We start from the raw sequence: 11,208 nt of genomic DNA, 5'->3' as shown, positions 1-11,208 counted from the left end.
AACCCAGCACTGGGAGCCTACATAAGCAGCAGCTGATTGATTGGCACCTCTCCTGCCAGATACATCACACCACTCACAGTTATACTAGTCTTATTTTGCAAGTAGTTTGTAATTTTTAGTCGCATTTGTTGGCCTGTTGTTAAAATAAATCAGAACCAAATAATAAGACCTAGCTCTCTCCAATTACAGATACTTAATTTTTCTATAATGCCTCCTGTTAGTATAATTATCTGCTATATATGTAGTTTCTGACTTGCCAGTGCCTGCGGTTTGATTTTAAAGCAAGAAAATTGGTGGTGGCCATTCTGGGTACAAGAAGCATTGCAGAAGACAGCAGCAAGGAATTATAGAAGAAAGTGTAAGGTAATTTACTGTGACATTTTGAAGGCTAAAGGAATGTATGACATCAAAAGAAAACAGATCAGGTAGGCAGCAGAAGCATTGGCCAGGACCTGCAGATAGCCATTTGAAATTTGAGGCAAACGGGAATGAAAAACAAGGGCAGCCAGAAGAGGACACAACTGAGCTAATAAGGCTGGTGCCTTGCCAGTACGATAACACAGATGTAGTAAGTCATGCAATTGCAGACAGAAGATAAGTGGGATCAAAGAACAGCACCGAGAACTGATGAGGTCCAGAACAAGGTTTTGCCAGGGGAAATGGGGTACAGCTGGTGGCTGTCGAAAATGGTGAACGGGGCAGGGGAAGGAGGGGGTGAGGACACAGTTCTACTTTCCAGTTCCTCTCAGCAGACAAAAGAAAGCTGACGGCAGCGGAGCAGGAGAGATGAAAGGCTTTTAGTTGCACATCTCTTTCTTTAAAGAGGGAAACAAAACCAAACTAAATCAGTATCATCAACTATAAATGGCATGGAGGAAGAGTTTTGGAAAATGGAAAATCACAATGTTGCTCAGTAGTGAGAAACTCCCCATCCCTTCCAGCTGAGGACACGTCACTGGAAAAGTCCCAGTCTGAGAAAAAAAAAATCCACTGAGTAAACAAATTGCATAGGCAGTGAAAACAGAAAGTGGAACAAAGTCAAAAGATACTTTGGCTTTAAAGGAGTTTATTTTCAGGTTAGCATTTCCTTGAATGGCATCAGCTCAAGTTCAGACAAGAAAAATCTCATTAGAGTGAAAATGGCTGGTAAACTTTACTGCTGGTATTAGGCCATTGAAAGAAAGCTCACTTATTAAAAATCTAGGATTTCAACCTGGGAGTTCTTGAATTTTCAGCTACTGAGTGTAGTAAAATGATCCCACTGACAAACCAGATACCCAGGATTGAGCAAGTTTGTGGATTTTTTTCCCTTAATTTACATGTGTTTCTAGACAAAGTCCTTAACTAAACCCTTCTGAACAACTCCTGGGCATGGCTCTTTGTATTGCACGCAAGTTCAGTGGTGAGAATTTTTCCAGCTTGTCTATAAAGAAAACAAGGGGAAAACTCCCTCAGTGGCAATGAGACAAGAAATATAGTGTCAGATAAAATTCTAGGATTCTTACCTCTCTAGCTAGCATTCATAAAAACAAAAATACTGACATAAATTATTACCCTTCTCTAATAAAAATCTACTTTCAACAAAGGTACTTCATAGTAATTAATCACAGCAATGTTAACTCAAATTCTGGAAACAATTACAGTGGCAGCACTTTGTAGCAGTAATTGAGGAAAATAATCAAGATGGTTTTACCTTTGCTTTTCTGCTCCCCCACTTAATGAGTGCAGCTGGATCCTGGCCTATGCATATGACAGTCCAACCCTGCTAGCAAACCTTTTCACATTCTCTCAGACTTGGCAAGAGGATCAATTAAGAGTCTTTGGACAAAGAGGTTATGAGTTTTTGGTTTGTTTTTCATTTAGCTTCTAATGTGTATAAATAATATAAGGGAACCAGAACTTCAGGAAGGTTTCAAATTTTGATGATCGTTTTTCCTGTTACAAGATAAGGGTAATGTTACTGCTGTGGCAACAAGGGGCACAAGGATCTCGACTGCTAAGATGGGAGCTCAGGCCTCAAGTCCATTGGTCACATCTCTAGTTTTGGAGCTTCAAACAACAGAGAACAACAGCAACAAAAGCTTTCCTGAAGCACTAAGCTGAAGGGGCAAATGTTAAATTCAGTCGTGTTTCAATTCCTGCATCTGACGCAGTTACTGCGTTATGCTTTCTAAAAGAGAAGCGTCATCAATTTTCCATGTGTGCTCTTACATGCAGGGCAGGAGGTTCCAGGATGTGGCTAGGCTGGGGACAATGCCAGAAGTACAGACAATGCTTGCAAAAATGTACTAATTGGACTAATTTATAATTTTTATAGGAATGTTCTTTTCTCAAAGTAATTTTCAGGCAATAAAACCAGGTTGTGACAGTATCATAAACATGATTTGCTGTTCTTTAAAAGTTGTTTTTTTCATGAGTACACACTAGGGTTGATCGGGACAAGGTAGCGTGGCATCTGACAGCCAGAACCTGTCTTATGTTGGATGACATCTATTGCAAGAGATGTCTGTCTTAACACTCTTTTCAGTTTTGGCTTACAAAGTTTGCTAGAAGAATTGATCTTACTCCTCTGGAGAGCTGTTGATAATTTGGAAGCTTTGCAATTTTTTGTCTTTTGGTACTACAATCATGCTGTTTGAAACCATTTCAAAATAGTTGCATCTGTAATGCTAAGAGGTTTGTTCTTGGATTTAACTCACATGCTGCTCCTCGCACTGGTAACTCAGTCAAGAGCCTACTCATGGGAGTAAGTACCACCTAAAAGCTGCACATTGCAGCCAAAAATATTGTATATTTTAGATATAAAACACACACAAAGATGATGCATTCACTTACTGAACATTTGATACAGTTAAGCAACACTGGGAAAAAGGTCTTAAAAGTGAAGTGTTGGTGAAGTTCATTCTTGCTTTTTGTGACCATGTTTTTTCTCCACTGTAGTAAGGTTCTAGCTGGTAAAGCATCTTTAAATAGCACAAATATAGAGCTGGATCAGAGTCAAGGAACAGAAAACCTCACAAACAAAGGAAGACTAAAAATGCCCTGAATGAAGCAGAACCAACCATACCTTAATCAGAAAAAGGATTTCTACAGTCACACCTCACACTTGAAAAAAAAAATTATCCGACTAAACCAATTCCTAATGGAGTGGTGGTTCTCAGAGTAGAGAAGTCATTCCTAGTCCACAAATAATTCTGCATCTGGCTTTGCTTAGTGCTATGCAAATCATTATATTTTGTTAATTTTCTTCCCTGACCTTGCCCATCTTGTTACAATGAAAGTTCACTTGGCAGCTGATAAGGAAAGCAAACAATTGTATCACTGAGTGACTAAGCAAGAAAATACATGCAAGCCATTTGAAGGTCTTGGAAAACCCAAACATGGTTTTACACTGCTCACCGACAGACTAAGCAAAAAAGGCTAAAAGAACTTGTAAGTTTTCACTCTCAACATCCAAAAGCTGGGAAGGTGCTAGAATTAACACAGGATGTGCACAAGAAAGCCTGGACTAGGATGAAAAGGGCAGTAGAGAAGCATATGGCTGCAGAAGGACCAGCTTCACCATAAGTGACAGAGCCGCACTGCACTGTAGCTCCCAGGGATTCCCACGGGATTTCAAGGGCAGGGCCGCCACCAGAGCTGCGCTGACACAGACGCTGGCAAGTGTCACCACTCCGGCAGCAATGCAGGCTGCTACGGACAGGGGGCTGGGAACTACAGCAGCCATGGGGCTACCAACCAATACCAATTGTGGGGACACACAACAGGCTGACATCAACTGGGCTGGGCCTGCCCCAGGGACGGCAAAGGCACAAGGCAGACACCAGGCAACAGGAGTCACTTCAACAAGTTCAGTTAAATCTGCCCTTCAAAAAAGCTGATGTGTTCAGAAAAATATTTTAAAAACAAACCCAAACAGCATAATTACTGCTTTCTTCATGCTTGCAATTCACAAATCAGTCATTCCTTTTTCATCACATGAATGACATCACTGTCAGAAATGATTGCCTGAGGACCTAGACTGAAACCAGCTCTGCAATCTCCTGTGCAGATGCAGAAGCAGAGTTTAAATTAGCTTTCAAATTATTTTTCCAAATAAGAAACACAATAAGTGAAACACCTCAACAACAACTAACCACTAACAATTAAAAACATAAAAGTAATAACTTTATTCTACAGACTCAACAATTTTAGTAGGGAATTAGCATTGAATGAAGATGACTACAAATGAAAGACTATCAAAACCCAAGAGTGTACTGAAACACTTTAAAGGCTTCACCTTAGCTTGTGTGAGTGAGGAGTAGCTGTACATATGTGGCTACACAAATAAGCTTGCAGGTCTTTCCTGTACATTTCAACAGTATTCACAAATTGTGCAAGATCAACCTTTGGTGTTCACTCTTGGCATGTACCAAACACACTTAGCAAAACTACTGCATCTGCATAATAGACGAGTTCAAACTTTCCCAGGAATAACAGAACTATTAAAAGTGCAGCTGCTGCTGTGGTATTGAGCCATCTTTAGTGTCTTCTAGGCCCATGGGATGCAGCAGCAGTTCAGCTCTTTTTCTTCCCCCTGACTTCTGGTAGGCCTCTGGTCCCCTCCTGGAGCCACAGCAAACAATACCAGAGACAGCCCTACCTTGGCACAACCCAGTTCCAGTCTTGTCCCGTTGCTAGGGCTACGAGGTCACACATGAAACACAGCCCTGTGCTGAGGGACACGTGGCCGTGCCAAGGGGCTCAAAACAGGCCAGAGAGTGGCATCATGCAAAGCAGGGTAGCATTAACACAAATTATTTTGTTCTAATTCACTATTGTCTGCATGCAGAAGCACAGGGTATCACAGTGCTCATCCCTCACCTGGTGTTTTTGAGGAGATTACGGGGGGGGGGGGGGGGTAGCAGCTCTGCCCATCGTAAACCTGTCTGCTCTTCAACCACAGGTCCAGGACCAGAGCAGTATTTCTGGCTATCTTCATTCCAACGTTTTTACAAGCTGCTGGTCACCAAAAGCACTATTACATTTACATAAGATTATTGATCCTTTTTCTGCTGAAATTTTGTTACAGGGACATTTGTGACCTAAACAGATTGCTAAAAGCATCACCTAATAGGCTTTTTGCATAGGAACATTAGTGAGTAGAGAATTCAGCTACTTTCAGGTCTCAGAGGAAACACTCCCTGATATAGCAGAATCACTTCTGCACACTGTGATTTGTATACAAAAGCTTCAAAGTTATACAAATGAATTATTCCAAAGCAGTCATTTTATGTCAGTCATACACCCACGTAATGTCATCATGTACTTCTATTCCTCATGTAATTAGATATTTTCCCAACTGGAAAGAAAAAAAAACCAAAATAAAAAACAAAAAACAAATGACAAAATAATAGGATCATTTCACAGTGATGACATTTAAACTTTTACACCATGAAAACTGTAAAGATTAATAGAGGCAAAGCACACTTAATCTGAAAGCTTTTATTTAGAACTTTGCTTATGATTTGTTCTTATCTGAATCTAAATTATCTTCCATGGACTTTATGTTCTTCTCAGAAAACAAGTGTCTTTGCTATATGTATTAAACTTACTCCTATCTTGAAACTGTGTCCTGTAAGAAAGAGTGGTGTTCAGTGAGTTTATTTGCTTTAAAAACATAGGTGAGAATTACTCTTCAGGCTCCAAACCAACTACAAATAAGCACAGATGCCTGTAAGCATCAAGCAGGTACTCACAAGAATTTTTAATTTGATTTTTTTAAAAATCTACTTTTAATTAATACTCGTTACTTTCTCTTAGCCCTCAATAAATAGAAAGCGTAAGGCATGTGAAATCCAAATTCTTTAATGGAGCTGAAGCTAAAAAGCACCATCTGCCATGTACCCCGCGGTTTTCAACCGGGACTTTTTCCTTCGTCCGCCGCAAAAATTTCCCTTCGTCCAGATCAACCCAGGCGATCTGGCCACGGCTGCCGGCAAGTCACGCACGGGGAGAGCGAGCGAGGATGTGCAGGTGGGAGCTGCGGACGCCGTGAGCGGTGGGGCCGCCGGAGCGAAATAGCAGCAGCCCCAGGCCCGGCTGCCGGCACGGGAGGAGCGGCGGCGGGAGCAGCTACTTGCAGAGCCCCTCCAGCCGCTCCAGCGTGCCCTTCATGTCACGGATGCGCTTGGCCAGGGCGGGCACGGGCTGCATGGCGCGGTCCAGCTCCTCGCAGCGCGCCACCAGCGCGTACATGGCGCGGATGCTGAGGTCGGCCGCCTCGCCCAGGCTCTCCACGCCGTCGCGGTAGGTCTGGATGCAGCCGACGCTGAGCGCCGTCAGCGCCTGCAGCCCGCAGTGCACGTTCCGCAGCAGCTCGTCCACCTGCGCCGCCACCTGCCCGGCCAGGGCCACCACGTCCTGCAGCGCCCCGGGGTCGATGGCGGGGATGGAGGACCCGCCGCCCCCCGCCGGAGGCTCGCCCCGCGGGGCGCTGCTCAGCCGGATCCGCCGCTCCAGGTTGTTGGCTACGAACTGGGTGAGGCGCCCTTCCCGCAGCACCGTCCCCTCCAGTTCCAGGGCGCTCGCCAGCGTCGCCCGCCGCCCCTCCGACAGCTGCCGCCCCGCCACCGCCGCCCCTCCGCCGCCAGCCAGGCTGAGCGCCTCCAGGCTCCGCTCGTCCCGCCCCCGCCCCGCCGCCGGCGCCGCGGCCGGGCCCGGCTCCTCCATGGCGAGCGACGCGTGCCCGCCCGCTGCCACCGCCCACCGGGGGCGCGCCGACGCCTGTTTACGTCTCCCGCGATTGGCTGAGGGGCCCGGGGAGGCGTGGCCTCGGCTGTTCGTGCGGATCCCGATTGGCCGGTGGAGCATCGCCCGCCTGCCGCGCACTGCGAGCCCGTGACTCGGAGACCGGGAGGGCGTGTCGGCCCGGATTGGGCGGCCCCTAAGGGAGGCGTGGCCCCGAGTGTTTGTGTCGCTTTCGATTGGCTGGAGCCAGGGCAGAGAGGCCGCCGCTCCCCCGCGATTGGCGGGGCGGGGCAGAGAGGGGCGATGCTGGCGCCATCCGCGCACGGCGGTTGGCGCGGGGGCGGAAGTGGGCGGGACGCACCCGGGTAACAACACCGGGGAGCTGTTGGTGGCTCGCCTCACTCCCCCGCCATGTTCTCCTAGCGGCGGCTCCGGTTGCGCCACCACTTCCTCACCCCGTCACAAAGCTCGGGCAGACCCTCCCCAGCAATCCGACCCGCTCGTCCCTGCTTGGGCTTGACCCTTCTCCCCGGCACAACTCTGGGTACCCACGTCCTACCATGGTTACCACCACGGCGCCACCGCCCTTCCTGGCTCGGATCTCGGCGGGCACCGAAGACCCGCGGCGGCTGCCGCCCTCCGCCCTGCTCCAGCGCCTCCGGCGCGGGGACAGCAACTGCGAGAACCAGCCCAGCTGCTGCCTAGCGGGCCCGGGGGGCAGCGCCCGCCCTGCGCTGAAGAGGGTGCGGCGGAGGAAGGGAAAGATCCGGCCCGGCCCCGCGGGGCTTCTACCCAGCCGCTACCAGCAGTACCAGCAGCACCGCGCCGGCCTGGGGAGACGGACGCCGCTAGGAACCGACTTGGTGACGGACGCCCCCCCGGAGGAGCCCCCTGCGCCTGCCCCCTCGAGACCCGCGCCCGGCAAACCCCTCAGGAAGGAGGTAAAGACAAGACTGTGCTACTTTTCCTCACTTCAGCCCGCTCCCGGTGCCCGGCGAGCCGGCCGACGGCTTTCCCTTTCCCTCGGGGTGGGGGGGGGAACGGCGAGCGGGGCGCCCCCTCAAAGCGGTGAGGGGGGGAGCGGGCGGGGGGGCGGCAGAGTTTCCGTTACGCTCGGACGGGGCGGGGCGGAGCTGAGGGAGAACCGTGGGCGATGATTGGCTGCCCAGCGCCCACCAATGGGCGCGCGGCGCTGCGCCCCAGCAACAAGCCGGATTTAGCGCTGCCGCTGGCCGCGCGCCAGCCCCGCCCCGCGCTCGCCGAAGGCGGGACGTGCGCGGCGCGCAGCGCCCCATGGCGGCCGGCGGGGCTCCGCGCCCTCAGGCCCCCGGTGCCGGCCGAGCGGCGGGATGAGCTGCGGGAAATAGCGGGGAGAAGGTTTCTCGGTACCCCTCCCGCTGCCGAGTTGGCTCCCCGCGCTTCAGTAAGTGTCGGGGGCGGTGAGGGAGCGCGGAGGAGAGGGGTCGTAGTTGAGTTGATTGTTCTTTGTCTCCGCAGTTCTTAAAAAACAAGATGGGAAAGACAGAGAAGGCGGCCGTTCCCTACGGCCAGCCCGTTCACAGCTTACACCTGTGTGAACAACCAAAGATTAACAGGCAGAAGAGTAAGTGTAACACGCCAGTGACGAAGATCGCCTCGGCGAAAAAGATAGAGAACTTTTGGCAGGATTCTGTGTCGCCAGAAATAGTTCAGAAGCAGGAGAAAAAGCCACTTAAAAACACAGAAAACTTCAGAAATGCCAAGTCCAAGAAACCTATCGCCCTAAATGAAGTGAGCCAAAAAGAAAATTACGCTGGGGCAAAGTTCAGTGATCCACCATCTCCCAGTGTCCTTCCAAAGCCCCCCAGCCACTGGGTGGGTGGCACAGCTGAACTGTCCGACCAAAACAGGGAGTTGATGGCAGTCCATTTGAAAACTCTCCTAAAAGTTCAAGCGTAGTTTCCAGGATCTCTCGAGTAATTGGCAAAGAAAACTCCATCCAGGAAACTTAAACATGCCTTGTTGCAACAAAAATTGCAAAAGACTGTCAAGTCTTATAATCACATAAAAAAATCCTTGTATTATATTTTTTATGGTTGTGTAAATAGTGTACATCTTGTATTATGTGTATATTCTTGTTCATACTTTGAGAGGTACATTTTAGTTTTGTTATGAAAGGATGTATTTTGCACTGCCTGATTGGTAGATGTCTTGTATATAAAATATGGACAATTTTACGTGTGTGCTTGACACATGAAGACTTGACTTGCTTTGCACAAGGTAATGAAAATTTTGGAAGGAGAGTACAGCTTTTTGATTAAGGTTCCAGATCAAATGTGAATGTTCTATTCGTGCACTACTGACAATAGTTTTACATTCTGTCTCCCAATCAAGTATTAACATGGAATTTTCCATACAAATGTGAAGTTTTGCCCTCTGCTCTGGAAACTATCTGGAATTCCTGTTCATCTGTTCGTTTTTAAAATTAACTGGAGTTTGACTAAAATTCCAACCCACCAATTTGAGCACTGCTGATTTCTTTAAAAAAGTTCAAAAACAAAAACCAAGGAAAAAAAAAAAAGGAAAGAGCAGAGCTTTCTGCCAAAAATTCAATTGGTCACTAAAAAATTAAATAAAACAATTTGGCCTCCCCTTATACATGTCTCTGTTTTTCTTTGAGTGTGTGTCTGTTAATTCAAGTATGTGAATTTAAATCACTTGATAGCCTTCTAGTGCATTGGTAGAAATACTTCATCTTTTAATTATCTCAGGGAAAATTAGGAGATAAATAATGCACCAAGAATTCCTTATGTTTAAAAAAAACGCCACCTTTGTGACAAATCGTTCCAGGATTGTTTTGTTTGTTGAAAACTGAGAGTTCAAGCAAGTTGGGCACTTAGACATTGAAATTCATGCGGTAATGCTCCTTAAACGTTTTCATAGTATGTGGCTATTAAGCGAGTCGCAGAAAATGAATGGAGCAAGTCGAATTTTGTGTTTTCACCAGGTTTGTCTCCTGCTCATAGCTATGCTGGAAAATGCATCCCCCTGACTTAAAATTCTTTAGGAATTGGACTGTAGATTAGCCTGACAGGCATGTTGAGGAGGTAACAGATTTGCAGTTATTTTCGTAATCTAGTGTTTAAATAAAATTAATACCAGGAAGTTTGTGAAATTTACATAAGCTAGAAAAATGTTTTTAAGTTTTTGGATCCCCAGAAACGATACACTGTCTGTTCTCTGGTGTCCTAGGAGAGGAGAGTACGTAGGATGAAAATGGCTGAGGTGGCTCCCTGGTGTGAGCAGCATCTTCAGAGACTGAGCTGCATTAGGGGTGTTCATGCTGCACCTTTGGCCCAGAGCATCGCTGCATTCCGCACGGGGCAGTTGGCAGGGTTCATTAGTACAGCCCTGACATGAGCCTGGTTAAAAGCTCAAAAATTAAGGGGTTTTTGGCTTGCCTGTAGATACTAGTTATGTAATTGTAAAATTAGGCTGTTTAGCTATCGATGCTCTAAATTAAGGGTTGATACAAAATTTTTGGTTTACTCCAAAGAATTAGTGGTTCACGGTCTTGCAAAAGAGACTGGTATTGGTGTACTCGAGGTCAGTGAGTGGCTTCAACAACCCAGTTTCCTGCCTAATCTAAATACTCTCTAATTTGGTGTCCCCCATTTTCTATTCTAAAAATGAACAAAACCCCTCCTGGTTTTCTGTTTGTGGGATTTTTTTAAAATAAACAGTATTAGGGCAAAGAAAAATGCCACTGGAATCTCGCCGAGGATGACTCAAGGAGACTGTAAGTCTGAGTTTGCTATGTTTGGTAAATGCTGTATTGATCTGCCGTTGTGCTTTTCTCTTTTTTTTTTCCCTTTTTTTCTTTTGCCTGCATGTCACCCAAGTGCAAAACAAAATGTCTTACCCATAGCTTTAGGCAATGGTTAATTTGGTCTGGTCGCCGTGAATCTTGCTAACTAGCTTGACAAGAGGGCGTTTCCATCGGCCAGTGGGTTGGCGTTGTTTAGAATGATGTGTCCTCTATCCTCCTGATTATCTCATTGCCAGCAGCCTCTTCCCCACCTTTCGGAGCTTACAGAGTGAATGCTAGCTCTGATCCTGCATAAAATTTATCAAAGTCGCATACCTCTTTGTTCCTGCCCTGATGTGCCAACACATCCCTTAGGGTTAAAGAATCCATTAAATGTTAATTGCCAGTAGTTCTTAGCTCCTCAGTCAATTCTTTGAGAGCTGCTGGTTGAGACTTCTGAAGTGTTGGGAACATAAAATTTCCCATAACTTGTTGGACCCTAAAGGATAAGATAACAATGTGGTGTTTCTAAATAGTAGCAAAAAACCCAAAGCTTATTTGGCGCCCGTCTGTGTCAATGATCCCGCAGAAGTGTTGGAGCACTTCCTTTTTCTGACTTCCTGAGATCTTTGGGCTGTGCCCCTTCCTGCACAGTGGACAGGTTTGCGTATTGGGCCTAAGGGCAACATGCA

The 11,208-nt window shown here is 47.0% G+C and overlaps 2 protein-coding genes across 2 annotated transcripts; one reads left to right on the top strand and one right to left on the bottom strand.

Moving 5' to 3' along the window:
* Positions 1-5,831: 5,831 nt before the first annotated feature.
* On the bottom strand, positions 5,832-7,291 carry BORCS6 (BLOC-1 related complex subunit 6). Its single transcript, XM_058801510.1, is given in 6 exon segments — positions 5,832-6,847; positions 6,849-6,900; positions 6,903-6,929; positions 6,932-7,106; positions 7,108-7,179; positions 7,226-7,291. Coding segments are annotated over 6 exon segments (1,125 nt in total). The 3' UTR covers positions 5,832-6,114.
* PNRC1 (proline rich nuclear receptor coactivator 1) lies at positions 7,097-9,364 on the top strand. The gene is made up of 2 exons (XM_058800773.1): positions 7,097-7,670; positions 8,227-9,364. The coding sequence occupies exons 1-2, from the start codon at positions 7,290-7,292 to the stop codon at positions 8,665-8,667; spliced, it is 822 nt and encodes a 273-aa protein (XP_058656756.1). The 5' UTR covers positions 7,097-7,289; the 3' UTR covers positions 8,668-9,364.
* Positions 9,365-11,208: the final 1,844 nt, after the last annotated feature.

The sequence above is a fragment of the Ammospiza caudacuta genome, chromosome 3, assembly GCF_027887145.1.
Source record: "Ammospiza caudacuta isolate bAmmCau1 chromosome 3, bAmmCau1.pri, whole genome shotgun sequence".
NCBI lineage: Eukaryota > Metazoa > Chordata > Aves > Passeriformes > Passerellidae > Ammospiza > Ammospiza caudacuta.
The sequence above is the reverse complement of the archived record's forward strand: the minus strand, read 5'-3'. Positions and strand labels throughout refer to the sequence as shown.